The sequence below is a fragment of the Eptatretus burgeri genome, chromosome 4 (assembly GCF_056783735.1).
Source record: "Eptatretus burgeri isolate ZD-2024b chromosome 4, Ebu_testis_v1, whole genome shotgun sequence".
Taxonomy (NCBI): Eukaryota; Metazoa; Chordata; class Myxini; order Myxiniformes; family Myxinidae; genus Eptatretus; species Eptatretus burgeri.
The window spans coordinates 19202197-19220250 of record NC_140964.1 but is presented as its reverse complement, the minus strand read 5'-3'; the positions used below and the strand labels follow the sequence as shown (position 1 = coordinate 19220250).

Sequence of the window (18054 nt, the reverse complement as noted above, 5' to 3'; positions counted from 1 at the left end):
GGTCCTGTTCGGGGTCACACCCAAAATTATAATCCTATCCCACAAAGGTGTGTCCCTGCCTCAAGACTATGTTTGGCAATGGCTGACCTGGTGTGATAATTGCACTCAAAGAAGCCCATGCGGTGTTCAGCAATACGCTGGCCTAAGGTCCTCCCTCTCTCTCCCACATATTTGGCTCCACAACCACAGGGTACTGCATCCACCACCACTGCCCTCCTCGGTAGCTTGTCCTTGGCCACGTTTGCCCATTATAATGATACTGCTGCGAATTTATTTATTACATTTATTTAACGGCCCGTGGGATTCCAGCTGTCGTGTTTGCTTTTAATGAGAGTGACCGATTATTTCCTAATGCTATCTGAACTGTTGGTGTTGTAATCCAATTTGGTTACATGAGAGATTGGTTGTCCAGCTTTGCTTGGTTGTCAGGGTGTGGGATTGTTTAGAATGTCAGATCATTTAAAAAAATCAAGATGACCAAAGAATGGTCTGAATTTATTATATTTATTATTTTTATTTATTTATTATTTATTTTGTGGTTACTGTTTTATAGATTGCAGATGCACAAGCCATTCCATCTGCACCTTGGAGGGTAACTGTCCAAAGGTAACATTTTCTTTCATTCCTTTGCAATTTAAAAAAAATATATTCCACAATGTGAAATACGAATAACAAGTAAGTTTTGTTGGCATGTCACAAAATGTTCTCATCCTTTGGAAAATGGGAGCATCCTCACCAAATTGAACTTCCATCTTGATCGCAAAAAACTGTTATTCCAGTGAGGTCGAGCTTGAATTGATAAAATTGAATCTTTCATGACTCTTACACTTGTATAGTCATTGTGTTTTCTCGAAGTTGTTCCCAGGATGAGACGTGGACTGCAAGTTGAGTCATGCAAACAGTGATTGATTGATATAAAATCAATTTCATATATATTTATATATTTATATATATTTTTAAGTTCTTCCAAGTGATTTTGTTTTTCGCAAACGGCAGAGTCTTAAAAAATATTTTGCCGAACAGTGACTGTTGGTTTTATACAGGGAGCGAAGTGATGTTGAAGGTCAAGGGTTTCTCCCAGATCTTCCTGCGAGTGAAAGATCTGAACATTCAACAGGTGCTTGCCAAGTTAAATTATACAAATAATAAGACTTCATTTTGAGTGATGGCAGATTGCCTGTCAGGACATTAACAGGTTGTGGGTCTTGCACTTCTACCCCCAATGTGTCACAAAACTGGAAGGTTGGGGTCTTCCATTGTATATGACGTCCGGTTCTACATTACAATATTTATGCATCTTTTCTTCAACATGATACCAGACTCGGCATAATGGTTGGAGTGTCTGCTCCGAGTCTGGGAGGTCGGTGGTTCAAACCCCGTCCGAGATGTACCAACGATTTAAAAAATGGTATGTTCTCCTCCCTTGCTTTGATGCTCAAGCATTTAAAAAGATTGAGCATGGACAAATAGCTGGGAATGCAATGGCAAACCACCCAGTATAACCCTTACCCAGAAACTGCTTCAGCAGTACCAACGCTCTGTGAAGAGTGTGATGCATCAAATCAAATCTTCTACATGCAATCAACCCAACACGTGCATCTGGCACATTGTCGCCTCTTCCCCCCCTAGATTCTGGTGAACTTCATGATGAGGGAGATCAAGAGAGTGATGGAGCCTCAGCTCCAAGCCAAGTCACCAAGACTTCATTTCATCTTGGTTCGGCCTGCACACCATTTGCCAGCCCGTTACACAGACAGCTGTTTAGCAACATGACATCTGCTCAGCTCCCACCGCATGCAATGGAGCAGCCGCTATCACCCTTTGTTGCTATTGCTGCAACGGCGGGCGTCTCGAAGCCAGGCGAGCCCTGTGGCGTGGTACAGAACCCCAGTACATCTTCGAGTAATGCACTTGGCTCGATGCTTGCCACACTCAGCCTCGGCACGGCTGTCTATAGCCACGTGCCCATGGCGCTTTCTTTTAGTCATTTGCCAGCCAATCGCAACCTAAGCCCCAGTAGTGGGACTGCTGCTCAACAACAATCGCAACCTCCTGTCTCCATGCTCACCCCTTATTCCCAGGCAGGTGTTCCCTTTTCACCTCGTTCTCGAGTATCTGATTCTGTCAGCAAGAATGTCTGTGCAGCAATGCCCACGACATTGACAACAATGACAGTTTCTGCGACAGCGGGGGCTTCATCTGTGTTGGGTAAGGAATGGACAGGTGCCATTCGTTGCGTTCCTGATTCTTGCATACCCCCAACGACTGCACCCTCTGCTTCATTGGCTCCAGCACCAGGAGCTGCAGGACTTTTCCCAGTGCCTCTGGATACCGGTTACTTCCCACCACGTTTCTCTGCCCCTCGTTTTGCCCCTCCTCCACCCTTTCTTCCTGAAAATAGCCTACATCGGGCACCCAGGCCTCCAAACAAAATGGCCCGAATATCCCGAAAACCACGGCGCATGGAAGGTGTGCCCACTGAGCGCCAAGAACATGGAACCGAACCTGTATCACGGCGTCCTCCGTCTGCATACGAGTCGAACAGAGACCCTCCCGGACGGAACTCCATCCCAGTTTGTGGTGGCGATGTTTCTTCTTTGTGTGTCCCTTCAGATCCAGCCCATAGAAAGGCTGGAGACTGTTTCACTGGACGGTCAGAGATTCTTCCAGACAGCACGCCAGCATTCTTTGGCCAACAAAGCCAACCACCGGAAGCAGAAGCCCGCCTCTCTGCCATCCCTGCCATGTTGTCGGCTTGCGGAACGTGTGGCTGCCATCGAGGCTGTGGAACCGTTGTTTCACGAGTCACAGTGCCACCACCTTCACCTCACTCCTCTGCTGCTTTTAGTTATGCTGGTTACTACTCGGCTGCTTTGGCAGTGGCACCACGAGCGCCGCCGCCTCCACCACCCCCATTCCCCTTTGTAGCAGTGACTGCAGCGGCACCAACAGCCTCATCTGGTGCCCAATACCCCCTCACACTTGGTACACAACCTGCTTTCTTCCAAACCCCACAGTATGGTACACACCGCTTTCCATACTATGCTTCACCACAGGTTCAGCCATCACCTGGTGGAACAGGATTTGTGACTTCAACACTGCCCGACATGGGGGAGACGCGCACGGAGTTTGAAATGCCAGGTGGCTCTTTGGGAATTGGTCCTGGACCCACACAGCCAAAGCCAAAACTTTCGTGTTATAACTGTGGAAATTCTGGACATCAGGCAACTGACTGCCTACAGCCTTGCATGGATTCAAACCAGCCAGGTGAGATGGTGGAACAGTAAATGTGAATAAATTTATCAGCAGACATTTTTTTTAATGATTTTTTTTTTAAATGTTGATTTTTTTCCCCAATTTCTCTTGATATTTGTTTGGACCCTCTCCTCCTGTTTCCTCTCTCTATTCCTACATCCATTCTCAACCGTTTAGGTCTTGTTTTAAATTGATTTCGTTTTTTGCACTTCCTCCCAAACTCCCTGCACTGCCTCCCCCAATTCCTCCTCCTCTTCCCTTTTCACATTTTAACCTCCTTTTTAAAATCCAACGAGAAGTAATATGTTAATGGGAATTTTGTATGCGACACCAGAGACCCACAACCATTGGAAGACTCGTAGTTCATTGCACAAACACAGTATACCAGGTGTAGCATTATCCAACAAACAAATTCTACAGTTATCATCCTGGCTTGGCCCCATGTCTGTGTCATTGCAAGGACTGTGCCAGCCAACTATGTTGTGCATGTTATACGATCTTCTTTTGTGTGCAGCACAAAGCTGCGGAGGAGCAATCATGGCCAAGGCTGTGCCGCTGATGCAATGCTCTTTATCGGGTAGGCCAGGAATTTGGAATCTGTTCAGGGTGCCGTGATGGTTTGCCTTCTCTTCGCAAAAGACACTGTGGGATTTTTAATGTCTACCAACTAATGTGAGCAGATGAGACGCCCAGGTTAACATTCATCCGAGGGACAGCACACACGCTGACGCATCACCCTTCCTGTGAAGCCCTGGGATGACACTTAAAAGCTTGCGCCAAATTCGAACCCAGGTGAGACAGCTTAGAAGAGAGTGTGCGTACCTCGAAGCCATCCTGCCAACCCATGTGCAATGACTTGTCATTATAAAATATGTCTTATTATACACATTTTAAAGGTTAAATAATAATATCACTTTTTTTAATATCATGTTTAATATTTTTATTCACATCATTCATGATGTTTGGGAGCAGTCACCTCATTGAAGTTTCTTTAAACATCAGAAACAACATTTTCTCTCAACGACATTTACAAAACATGAAGGCAGAGGAAAACGTATTGCTGCCGTCTCGGGGCTCGAGCCAACTACGAGGGGTAAATCCCCAGTTTCTTTCAAATTCACCCAGACCTGAGGCCACCGGGAGTGAATAACTTCACCTCACAGTGGGTTGCGATGCAACTATGAACGCAAATCGAGCAACCATGAGTCCATGTCCATCCATCGAACAACCGTTTAACTGGGGGTCCCGTGGCCTCCTGACCGGGGAATGCACCCTCGGCAAATGTGCTACATACCTTATCTGGTGATCTTGAATGCGGCCGAGCTGCACCGCAAGCACACGCCGGACCCTGCAAACCGAACCATCGGGAATCGCAACCTCCCAAGCTACCTATGTGTGGACAGTGCTAGACCAATGGTGGAAAAGATGGACACAGACAGATTGGAAATAGATTCAACAAGAATAGGTTTCTTTACACAGGTGAGGAGCAGGAAAAAGATGGGGGAGGGAACATAAGGAGTTTCATGGTATGGGGAGAAATGAGGGTTGAGCAATTTGTACAGCAATGCGATCGGCGAAAGAGAAAAGAGACAAAGCAAACTGAACAAACGCCTTATCTACCATGAACACAGTACATGGGCCCAGCATTCACAACCACGATTCAACGCTGATGGAGAGAAGTGGTACGAAAGACCGAGGTGTGTTGTGTGTGTGTGTGTGTGTGTGTGTGTGTGTGTGTGTGTGTGTGTGTGTGTGTGTGTGTGTGTGTGTGTGTGTGTGTGTGTGTGTGTGTGTGTGTGTGTGTGTGTGTGTGTGTGTGTGTGTGTGTGTGTGTGTGAGAAAAGGGAAACAGAGAAAGGTGCAGCAGAAAAGATGTGTGAGGGGAAAGCCAAAGCATGAGATCTGACCAGATGTGTCTGCAGTGCAGCTTGGTTTCGGTCCTATTGATCGGCTTGGCTCTGCTGTCCCCTCACAGCCATGACTCCTCGCTAGTGATGACCATTCATGAGGAAAAAAACGAAAGGAGCGAAAGTGCGAAGAACCAGCAGCATGACCTCATGGAACAGTGTCTGGCACCCATTGATGTTGTGCCTCAGGGTGTCTGCAAATGATTGTTGAAAAAGTCAAGCAAATGAAATGACATCAAAAGAGCCCGAAGGCGCTAACGGCCGTCGCGAAAGAGCCACTAACGGCCGTCGCGAAAGAGCCGCAAACGGCCATCGCGAAAGAGCCCCAAACGGCCGTTGCAAAAGAGCCGCAAACGATCGCTCGGTGCTCCGATGTTCGCTCTTTTATGAGGCCTGCCTGGAAGCTTTGAGTCTGTACGCGTCATTGGCTGGGCCCTGCTCGCATATTGGCATTCCTCATCCCTAGCCCCGCCCATTTGAGTTTCTGCAGTGAGTCCTCTCAGTCGTGCTTCTGGCTGTCGTGAGAGTCGGACCTCACTTCCGGCTGGTTTGAGGCATGCAAGAACGGTTATGGTGAAAACGAATTGAGCAGATTTCTCTCAGGTCAATGCTGACCAAACATCACCTGGGCACGTGATGGGCATCACGATGAAGGCTTACAATCACGATGGGGTTCATTGGTGAGGGTTGCGGGATGAGGGATCTCCTTTATTGCAGGGGGAGTTTGAGGTTATGTCACTGTATTTGATGTCTTGATTGCCTTATGTGCGCGCGTTGGAAGAGATCGTGTCAAACTACACTCTCTATTAAATAATAGTGCTTGTACTTTCTCACACCACATGCAAGTACACAGAGCAGGGCGCGAATGGCACACATCGTTTTCGGGTCTGCGCATGTGTTACCATAGCATCTTACCGTCGGTCTTCGCTGACGGCCGCGGGTGTTTCCCGCGGACGGCGAAAGTCCTCTCGCCTCTCCGCCCGGCGAGGCTGCAGCCAGGCAGAGGCGCGCGATACGGCTCGGGCGGCATGGCTTATTGACCGGCGCTGACCGCCGGTCGCCGTGGGCGGCCCGGGAGTTCAATGCAGGGCGATTTGTGGCACGGTGCTCGGAGCAAGACGATTCCGCAGCTTGGAACCATCTGGCCGGAAGTAAAGTGGAGCCGCTTCCAGTCATGGCAGCCGGCCCGTGCACTGGCCGAGGCCCAATCAGAGTGCCCGATTCGGATGACGACACATAACTTCGGGTCGTCACCCCCGCCCACACCACAGGATCTATAAAAGGACGAGTCGCGGGGCGGTCGAGAGTGTCATTCCTGCGCACCGCTCCTGTCTGCTCATTCCTGTCTGCTCATTCCTGTCTGCTCGTCCTGCTTGTCTTGGTATCTGGGATTGACAACCCACCCATTGACCTTCTGACCCCGCCTGCCGACTCTGCATTCTTCGCCACCTTACCGCTGACTCCACCCATCCACCCATTGCTCCGGACTCCGCCTTCCTTCGTCAACAACTCGCCTGCCGACTCCGCCTTCTTCAGCGCCTTACCGCTGACTACACCCATCCTCCCATTGCTCCGGACTCTGCCTTCTGACTCCACCTTCCTTAGGCACCAACTCGCCTGCCAACTCCGCCTTCTTCACCACCTTACCGCTGACTCCACCCATCCTCCCATTGCTCTGGACTCCACTTTCTAACCCTGCCCAAAGTTCTTCCTGCACGCCCATTCTCTGGATCGACGCTTCGCTGCTTAAAGTGCCACGAAGCGGGAGGCGATGCGCCAGCTGTCAGGGTGGTATCGCCCAGTGGAGCATCCCCCCAAAACGTATTTATGGCATGGTCGGGCAATCGTGCAAGTTATTGCGAAACCGTTAGCCTCATCTCCTCTCCTCTCTTTCTCTTCATTAATTTCTCTTCGTGTGTGTGTGTGTGTGTGTGTGTGTGTGTGTGTGTGTGTGTGTGTGTGTGTGTGTGTGTGTGTGTGTGTGTGTGTGTGTGTGTGTGTGTGTGTGTCATGGCGCCTGTCCTCGCTTAAGTTAAGATTGTACAAGAATGATACTGGGATAACTCTGCTCTGTGTCTGCTTTTGTAAGCTGCTTGTATTATTGTCGCACCACACTTTTCTTCCTGTCCCTGCTCACACACAACAATAAAATCTATTCACTGTGCCACATATCTTTCCTCACCTGCCTGTTAATAAATCCCTTTGAGAAATGTTCCCAGCTCATTTGTGTCTTTTCTTTCATTGATCCAGCATGGTCCGTATCCTAACCAAGCAGGGACTTTATTCCCAACGATCCGTTCCATTTAGCCGGTATGTCCTTGGCAGTGTCGCTCGGCTGCATCCGATTCGGTAAAGTGATCCAGTTTGGACAAGGCGTACCGAGGGCGTGTTCCCTGGTAATCAAGTCATGTCATTAATTGGGTAACCCGGTTAACCCATAGACTGATGACCATAGGTCACGTGGTTGAGTTATTGCCGTTCATGGTCAGTTAGCGACCCACCGCATCACGGAATTATCCATATGCGATGGCCTGCAATTCCAGGGAGTCTGGTGGGAACCCGAGATAGCTTCCCCCCCTGGTGGTCTTCTCACCCGACTCCCGGCCTGCAACAACATGTATATGTATATATATATATATATATATATATATATATATATATATATATATATATATATATATATATATATATATATATATATATATATATATATATATATATATATATATATATATATATATATATATATATAGTTACGGATCTGGAAACCATTTGCATTCAACATACAGGTCCCAAAAGTCAGTTATCCCGTTAAGTACATGTGTAGTCAGATCCCTTTCCTTTTGTCTGGTGCAGGCGTTGGCAACCTAAACCACGCCGTGGGCCACTGGGCCACGTTCGAGCCACCTTGCGGGCCGCACACCCCTCCCAACCCGAAAAAATAACAAACACACCTAAAATCAATGATAATAAATGTAATTGTAAATTGAACCTACAGACCTTCAGCCATCTGAAACAACAACGAAAAAATATTTAAGACCAAGTTAAGTGGATTAGAAGCGAAAATAATTTATTGTGACGTACCGAGACTGTGATATTTGTGGAAGAATCATATGTCCACATATGTTAAATTTGCCGTCGGTTCAGAAAAATGTTTCGTGGGCCGCACCTAATAGAAATCCGGACAAGGTGCCGTGGGTCGCACGGGAGGAGCTCGCGGGCCGTATTTGGCCCGCGGGCCGCAGGTTGCCGACCTCAGGTCTTGTGGGAGAATCAAAAACGTGTTGCGACTTCTTTTAGTTCGGTGATTAAATCTTTACATCCAACAACCAACAAGCCATCTGCATGACCCCTTGGCCCATCACGATCCACCGCCAACCGGCTGCACCACTATCGTACCTTTGCAACATTGATACTGTAACTCGTCGAGTGTGGGCCCGCCTGGAGGACTGGCTGGGGTTTCCCGGGAGGGGCCGTTGCAGCGTTATAGTTACTCATCAAGTTTGACCCCGCGTGGAAAGAGTGGTTGGGGTTTCCCAGCAGGGGCCAAAGCCCCGCCCTGGAAAGGTGGGCCATCAGACCCTGTTCAATGAGGGGCGAACAGCGAGACGTTTTTCGCCAAGAGCCCCTCCCCGTGGTGGGAGGAGATATATCTCCGAGACTCTGAGAAAGGAGGAGTTTTCACGGTGGATGTGAGCAGTCTGGTTCGTTCTTCACGGTGGCTGTTACGGGGAGAGGAGTTCTATGGACCCAGACTATTCGCACGCGAGCTCTGCCATGAGCCATGAGTCCCAAACGTGTGACTGGGACCAAACCGACGATATTTGGCAGGTGCCGCACTTTGGAGCACACTTTCCCTCCGACGACCAGGTACCCACCAAACTCTGACCCCCAACTTGTCTCTCTTCACTGCTGCGAGGGTCAAATAAAGACTCTGGGGTTTCTTTTCTTTTTGTGTGTGTGTCTGCGTGTGGGCCCGTCTTTAAGTAGAACTGAGTAAGTGTTTTTGCTTATTGTAAATATTTCCCTGCTTGCATATTCGTGCCAAGTCTTGCCTTTGTCTTAATTACTGTTAATAAATTTATTAGAAATGTTCCCAGTCCATTTCTGTCCCTTCTTACGCTGGTCGAGCATGGTCCGGGTCTGAGTATAAGTGGGGTTTCATCCCCGGTAATCGGTCTATCATAGCCGGGACATCCTGGGCAGGCCCCGCTCGACTGCAACGAGCCGGAAAGGTAGGTGGCAAAGCGGTAGTCGGCAGTGTGAGTACCACTGCCGGTAGAGTAAATCCGGTACGACCAGGCGTTCCGAGGGCGTGGCTTCCCCGGTAGTTTCAATCGTGTAGCTACCAAAGCCGCTGTCTGTCACACCTTGACGATTTAGCCAGCGTATGCCGACGAATGAAAAATTTGTCTAAAACGCTGGCACATGTCGAATATGTTCTGGGTAAATTTTGTATACGTTAAGAACACGCTGGCATACGTCGTAGTACGCTGACGTACGTCATAGTACGCTGGCATACATCGTAGTACGTCGAGCTCGTCGATAAATTTTAACATGCTCAAAATTTTTCGACGTATGCCAGCGAATGACTCACACGTTCCGCATAATGCTGGCCATAAGTTGTAGGCACGTTACGCGATCGTTGACACACGTTACTTGTAAGTTACTCATAAGTCCAAACACATCGAGGTAATGTTTAGCATACCCAAAACTTATTTCTTACTTTTGAGTAACGTGTTATCGGCACATTACGCGATTGTTGACACACGTCGACACACATTACTTTTAAGTTGGTCATAAGTCGAAACGCGTCGAGGTAATGTTTTGCGTCAGTGTTCCAGACTCCATGGATTTTTTTTGTTTGTTTTTTTTTTTTTTTTCTTCGGCATGACGGTGATGTTGACACTTCGATTTCTAGTACGGTTATATTATAATATAATTAATAGGCTGCCGCTCAACGATTTAAATCATAACCACACTAGAAATCGAAGATATATATATATATATATATATATATATATATATATATATATATATATATATATATATATATATTGTTGTGGATTCTCCGGCGTGCGAGCGACCTCTTTTAGCTAATTGCGGCTGCACGCCCATCGACCGTGGCAATCCAGTCGCAGCTTTCGAATCAACGCCGAAATCCAGCTCCGGGTGTGTTTTTAATCACACCGTAAATTGGCCAACTACTCTGTCCATGCGCGACAGGGTCCGATCGCCGAATTGTCGATTTACCTAAGTATGCGCGTAGACAGAAATGCCGGGGATTTGCACCTCAACGGGACTTGCCTGGAAACGAGCCGCTGAAGCAGCTCGCTCCGTTTGCAATTTGCCGAGCGGTGTGTATTGCCAAGCCCCGCGGATCCGATTGCTTTATCGGCTATTTAAAAGCCAGCTAATATCCTGAACGCAATACGGCAGCTCAATTGAGGGAAAGGACGCAACAAACAAGTCACATTCACACATGGACATTTATTTGTAACACGTATGCAATCAAACACGTATACAATCATGCAGGAACGAGCAAGACAAAGTACTACAACCGTTCTATTCATTATGTACACTTATTACAATTCTACTTAAGGACATGGCGCCATGACATTCATACAAAGAAAAACCCCAGGAAAGGAAAGGGCAAGAACTGGACCTCATGGGCCTTTAATAGTTCACGGAGCTGTCAAGACCGTAGGAGCTCCGAGAGGCCGTGCTGGTTAGCTGCCACCTTCGTGGTGACTCGCTGGTTGACCCTCGACGTTTCATCAACACGGCAGTTGGCGCTGCTCGACTTGGTTGGCCCAAGCCCCGCCGTGCGGCCTAGTGGTTCGGGCCTAGCTGACGACGCCTCCGAGGAACGAACGGGCCTTTGCTCTATTTCGAGAGTTGATGCTCTTTTAAGAGCCCGTCCGTTCCTCAGCGTTGGCGATCTCTCTCCGGCTTTTTCCACCGACTCGCAGTCGAGTTTTCCAAGGACTCGAACCTTGCTGGGCTGCTGGCTTCTTCCGACTCGATGCCAGCTCGACTCCAGACTTCCACTCTCTGCAGCTCCCCGACAGACTCCGAACCCCGACAGACTCCGAACCCCAACAGACTCTGTGCTTGGCGTTCAGCGCGCCTTTATATGGGTTCCGTGGTTTGAGGTCTGATCTTTCACCTCTCACCCTTTACCCCTCGCTGGCTCCACCCCCTTTGATCTTTTGATCCGATTTCATCGCGAAGCTTGGACAGAGAGCGGACGTGGGTGAAATCATCAACCACGCGGAAGTTGCAGGAATCATCAGCCGTGGAAAGCGGACGTTGTGGAAATCATCAGCCCCTGCATCTGTCGGCGGAGATGCCGCTCATCCGTGGGATTCGCCGTGGCTGGCGAAAAGATGGCGGCGTAACGGAGATGAAGGTGAGGCGATGTTGTGATTGCTTGTGGTGGGGATGGCGTGGTTGTTGAGATAGTGGTTGTGGTGGAGATCGCATGGTTGTTGAGAGGCGATTGTGGTTGTTGAAGTAGTGGTTGTGGTTGTTGAAGTGGTGGTTGTTCCAAAATAAAGATAGCAAAAGAATAATGGCTGACTCAAAGATCACAGCCCGGTTACACAAATAAACCCCTTTCGACCTCGGTGGGGAAATCTAATCTGAACACACACTTATCGACATAACTGATCTCTGGGAAGCCTGAATGGTGTTCTGTGTATTTCCACAACCGTAACACTACCCCTCCCCTTTTTACAGACTCGTCCCGAGTCGTCAAATTTTCGTGTGCCTTCATGTGTAAGTTCTCCCCAGTACGATTTACCTTCGGATCCCTGAGTGCGACATTTGTTGTATCCGTGTCCCAAAAGTAAATAACCTAAGGGCTGAGTCACTGACTAAACAAACTCGCTCATGCAGACAACTTAACTAAATTGCCGGCGCTACGACAAACATGCAGGGGGAGCAACTCATGTACAACTTACCCTTAACCTTAACCTTATACATTTACACTAAACCATGGCCCAGGACTGATGGACTCTGTGGGGGGAAAAAGGGCATGGCAAAGTTAGTCAGTATTTTGAGGGTGAGCGCCCCCGCAGCTGAAGGTCGGATGTCTTCGGGGCCTGTTCAAAAGGCCCCGTTGTCTGTCACAAAACCTTTTCATGTCTTCAGCTGCTGAAGGCAACTCACCCCAACCCTGCGGCTATGCGCCATCCCACAGGCCATTTTTCAAGCAGGGAGCCAGGCTGCCCAAATGCAGTCTCTGGCTCATGAAACAAATACAGGGTTGAACAGGGAATGTGGCCGGCTGCCCAATGCAGTCTTAAGCCTCCCCATTGAAATGAGCGTAGTGTACACAAAACGGTGCACGGGCTACACCAATGCAGTCCCCGTGTGCGGCTGCCTGCAGGGCAGTCCCTGTAGAACACTGGATGGGCACTGACGCAAGCAAACACAAAAATGAGTGGAGCACGCACGGGCTGCATCACTGCAGTCTCCGTGTGCAGATGGATGGATGGATGCAAACACGGTGCACGGGCTGCTCAATGCAGTCCCGTGGTGCGGCTGCCTACAGGGCAGTCCCTGCAGCTCGCGCGATGATTCTGGTGCACATGGTGATGGATGGAATGGGGCAAATGCAACAACAACCGCAAGCAGGCATGGGGTCAAGGCAGAGGCAGGCAGACAAGACATGGCAAAGCAAGGCCGGCAGGTGAAACTGGTCGGCCTCTCGTCTCGTTCTGGTGGTGTGTGGTGGGAGTGCGGTGGTGCCGACCGGTCTGAGGCGAGCTCGGACCTACCCGACTGTCTCCCTCCCAACCTATCGCCTTTGCCTGTCTCTGTCCATACCCAGTCCCTTAATTTGAAAAAAAATCCAATTTAGCCCCATCTTATTTTTATGATTTATTTTTCTTTTTATTTCCCTCTTTAAATTCGTCTCCCTAACCCCTATTATTGTCTCTGTCCGGCTTACCTACCATGTCTCCTAGCCTACTCCCAACCCCCATGTTCCCTTCCTGGAGGGGAATAAGGGAGAGCTAGCGTCCTGTCTTGAGGCCCAATGAAGCCTCAGAATGACCTCCTCAGATCTCAGCGATCGAACCCAAAGTGGGTCCAGCGGCCTACAACGAGAGCGAAGGGATGGATTGTGTGGAGGGGTACATCTCCCAAACTACCCGAACATTTATCAACCTTAACTACCCCGGGGCTTTCCAAAAGCACCTGTCGCTTAATCTATTGGTTCTACCAACCAAGATTCCCGTCGTCTTTGTTGGTGTCCTTCCAAATTTGGGCCTTGCCCTCAAATTTTCCCTCGTGCCCTCGCACGGTCTCATGGCTGGGCCACGTGGCTCACTTGGCAGGAACTACCCTCTGCCGGTTCTCCGACTATGGCACCCCCGGGCCCTGTGACTGTCTCCGAGCCTACCAGCTCCCTAAAATTTGGGGAGTGCCCTCCCTGGCTACTCCCCCTCGATGCTCACGTGGCAGGCTGGCGCCACGGGCCCCTTCCCCGGGTACCCGTGCCCACGACACTGCCCACGTGGCTATTGGCGCCACGGGCCCCGCATCATGCGGGCCCACCCGTGCCCACTTCGCTATCCCGGCCCCTCTTGGGCCCTTGGCCTACCGCGGCCGACTCGCCCGGTGCCCGGGGTACCCACTAAGCAATACTCACCGTTCGCAGCCACGCTCCCAGCCGTCAACAGGACTCCTGCACCCCTCCAAACGGGTTTCGAGCCTACATTCCCACCAACAGCAAAACGGCCTCCATTTTGTCAATTTGACCAACCCACTAACTCACTTTACACTGACCCCGGGGTCCCTTGGGTGGGAATCACTTCTCCCCCCAATCAGTCATTGCACCATGCATACCACATTCACTCCATACACTCAGGCCCGCTGGTCCTCACTCAATCATCAAGTACCTTTTCAATCCATCGCTCACATCGCTGAGCACTGCCATTCTCCTTCCTAAATCTCTCATCCAACTCGTGCTCCCTCGTCATCCCTTATAATACAACACATCCTTTTAACTCTACGAAGCTAAGCTAGTCCCCTGTACACACTCACAGTCTGTCCGTGTCTCCAAAATCCAATTTTCCATACTAAATCTGTCCTAACGTTCCCACGAACAAACCATTCCCCGGGCCCCATGAGGACTTGTCCCTGCTCCATGAAGCCAGTCGAAACTAACCCTTCCCCCTAACTAGTTCCATTCCTGTGCCCAAACAAGGGGGTCTTCCACCCCTTGCCTGGGAATCTTGTTTACCCGAAACGGGGAGGCTTGCTTTTCTCTTTTTCTTTTTTTTTTCCTATGCGTGCACCAGCGTGGAAACTCGCAACCTGCGCTCTTTTCCCCGTGATGTCATGGCAGCTGTTCGCGCTTCGCGCACCTCGTCCCTTCTCGGACGGTACCTACCGGCAGGGATTTCCCTTCTGCCGGATTCCAACCATACAGCCACGACGTCACTGCGCATCCCAAGCAAGCTTCGCGTTTCGAGCGGTTCCCCACGCGAGCACATGTGCTCTGCTCGTCGGAGCTTTACACACACGCTCGCCTGGAGAACCCATCCATTGCAAATTCACTATCCCAGCCTAGCTTCTGTCCGTCCGCGGGATCGGCTAACATCCACCGCTTGCGTTTCCAGACCGAATTTCACTCGCGCAGGCACGCATGCGGCGGCCTCGTGCGAAGCACAGCACGGACCCCGAGCGCGCTGCCGTGCAAACCCGGCACGGTGCTCAAAACAGCTATGGCTGCTACTCGGCCTTCGTCCATCGTCTGTTCTCGTCTTCGTCGCCATTCAACACACGCACTCCCGCATACCATGACGCTCACACACCTTACCATGACAATCGGACATGCGGTTGTGGTTTCCCGCATACCAACCGTCATCTCCCTTACATACAGCGCTCTCACACATGCAGTTTCACTCACGCATTTCGAAACCACACACGCCATTTCCCTCACACACGCTGTTCCTTCCACACTCGGTGTTTCCCTCACACACACCTTTTCACTCAAGCTCGCCATTTCACTCACACATGCTGTCTCTTTCACATACCGCCTTTCACCCACTCCATGCGCTCTTTTCAGCACACATTTCTCCACACTCGTAAACACACATTTCGAAACCACGCTGGGAATTTGTGCTTCCACAAGGGGTCCCAGGGCCTTCACACCCCCCAAGCTCCGTGTGTACGCATTCACAGCACTCGCCCCCCTCTAACTCGCAAAGCTCGACCGGAATTACCTGGTCGCGATCCGCTTCAAGGGGGAATATTCCCTCCCCTCGTTCCTGCTGAAGGCCATCCTGCTGCTTGTACCGGGTCACGACACATTCCGCCAGCTCACCCCCATTGTCCTCCACTACCTCCATGTGTGTGTGTTCGTCTTTACTTCTGTCCAATTCACCCTCTATCTCCCGTGTCTCTGTTATTTATTTTACTTCCCGCGTCTCCCTTGTCATCACCTCGTGTCTCGTCTTACACGTTTCGGTCTCCCCATTAATTACGACGTCACTCGTCATGACCTCGCCCGTCTTTATCGCCGGCCGGACAGCCGTTGCATTCCCTCTCGTTGGTTCGATCGTACTGCCACGTGGTGTCGCCATTTTCTCGCCCGCGGTCCGCGTTTCGTCGCGCGCATCCACCGTTATGCCTCTCATGCTTTCCCTCCATTTCTGCATCTCCTCCCTCACCATTTTCACCAAATCTCCCCCAACCGGTTCATGTCAAACGAACTCAGCAGAGCTGATCCGCCATTATGGTGTGCGGTTTCACTGGGGACAGGGAGGGCGTTTGTTGTTGGGGGTGTTTTCGTGCCGTTGCTCCCGCCGTCGCGCCCATTACGGATTCTGTGTTCGGTTGTGGGGAATGGTCAACCAGCTTGCTGATCTCGTCCTGGGCCATAGATTCTAACATCTCTAAATCCATGCCTCATCCCTCCTGCGCCTGTTCGCCTTGAACTGCCATTTTGCGTATCGGATATAATTTAAAAGCTCGAAATTTGGGGGAACACAGAGGGTTGCTTCACACACCCTTGATCCGGTTCCATAAATTTAGTTTGGAGACAGAGGGGTTTGAATTCAGCTCTTTGACACCAGTGTTGTGGATTCTCCCCACTCCGGCGTGCGAGCGACCGCTTTTAGCTAATTGCGGCGGCGCGCCCACCGACCGTGGCAATCCAGTCGCAGCTTTCGGATCAACGCCAAAATCCAGCTACGGGTGTGTTTTTACTCACACCCCAAATCAGCCAACTATTCTGTCCATGCGCGACAGGGTCCGATCGCCGAATTGTCGATTTACCTTAGTATGCGCGCAGACAGAAATGCCGGGGATTTACACCTCAATGGGACTTGCACGGAAACGAGCCGCTTTCGCAGCACGCTCCGTTTGCGATTTGCCGAGCGGTGTAGATCGCCAAGCCCTGCTGGATCCGATTACTTTATTGGCTATTTAAAAGCCAGCTGATATCCCGAACTCAGTACAGCAGCTCAATGGAGGAAGGGACGCAACGAGCAGTACAGGTGAATATTCAACAAAAGGGGACATTTATTTCGAACACATGCACGCATACAGTCAAGGCAATGAATGGGGGTAGGGACAATACACGAGCAAACAAAATAACGACAGCCGTTCTATTTGTTATTTACACAATCACTTAGTCAGTTCACTACTTAAAGACAAGGCACCACAACTTTCATCCAAATAAAACCCCACGAAAGGAAAGGGTAGAACAGGACCCGTAGGCCTTTCATGTTTCCGCGGAGCTGTGAAGACCGAAAGAGCTCCGCGAGACGCAGGTTACCTGCCACCCTCGTGGTGACTCGCTGGACAACCCCCGATGTCTCGCCGTCAACACAGCACCTGGTGTGATGGCGACTCGGTTGGTCTGGGCCTTGCCGTGCGGCCTGGTCGATCGGGCCTTGCTCTTTTAGAGTTGATGCTCTCTTAAGAGCCCGCTCGCTCCTCAGCGTCGCTCGGACCGTTATGCCGCTGGTTGAGACTTCTCGCCGGCTGCCTCCACCGACCAACAGCCCTGCACTGGACTCGAACCTCTCCCGGACTCCAAGCTCCGCTGTGCTCCGACGAGCAACATCCTTGCACCGGACTCGAACCTCTCCCTGACTCCAAGCTCCGCTGCGCTCCGACGAGCAACAGCCTTGCACCGGACTCGAACTTCTCCCGGACTCCAAGCTCCGCTGCGCTCCGCTCCTCAACTCAACTCCTGGCGTCTCCTCTCCTCAACCCGCCTCCGGCTTGGCACCCCAGCGCGCCCTTTTATGAGGTCCGGGGGGTGCGTTTGGTCTTTTACCTCTGACCTTCCACCCCCCGCTGGCTCCGCCCCTTTTGTCATTTTGATCTGATCTCGCCGCCAAACGCAGAGAAAGCGGACGTGGTTGAAATCACCGGCCCTCGCCCCCACGAGGGAGTCTGCGCCTGTCGGCGGAGATGCCGTTCGTCTGTGGAATGCCGTTGCTGGTGAAAAGATGGTGGCGTTTGTGGAGATGAAGGTGAGGAGATGTTGGCGGTTGTTGGTTAAGGTGGTGAGGAGATGTTGGCGGTTGTGGTGACGGTGGTGAGGAGATGTTGTTGGTTGTGGCGACGGTGGTGAGGAGATGGTGGTTGTGGCGACGGTGGTGAGATGTTGGTTGTGGCGATGGTGGTGAGGAGATGTTGGTTGTGGCGACGGTGGTGAGGAGATGTTGTTGGTTGTGGCGACGGTGGTGAGGAGATGTTGGCGGTTGTGGTGACGGTGGTGAGGAGATGTTGTTTTGTGGCGAAGGTGGTGAGGAGATGTTGTTTAAAATAACGATAGGAAAGAATAACACGACCTCAAAGATCACAGCTCGGCACATGAATAATTGCCGTAAGACATCGGTGGGGAAATCTATCTGGACACACA

At 50.6% G+C, this 18054-nt stretch overlaps 1 protein-coding gene across 3 annotated transcripts in view; it reads left to right on the top strand.

The window, feature by feature from the left end:
* The window catches only part of LOC147027586 (uncharacterized), a 128396-nt gene that overhangs the window by 73333 nt on the left and 37009 nt on the right, over window positions 1-18054 (top strand). For all 3 annotated transcript variants that reach the window (XR_015057121.1, XM_085877100.1, XM_085877101.1), the window contains exons 7-9: window positions 554-606; window positions 1044-1117; window positions 1630-3267. Coding sequence is in view for 2 of the 3 variants with exons in the window: in XM_085877100.1 (XP_085733226.1) it covers window positions 554-606; window positions 1044-1117; window positions 1630-3267 (1765 nt within the window). In the remaining variant the exon portion in view is untranslated. The remainder of the gene's footprint in view (window positions 1-553; window positions 607-1043; window positions 1118-1629; window positions 3268-18054) is intronic.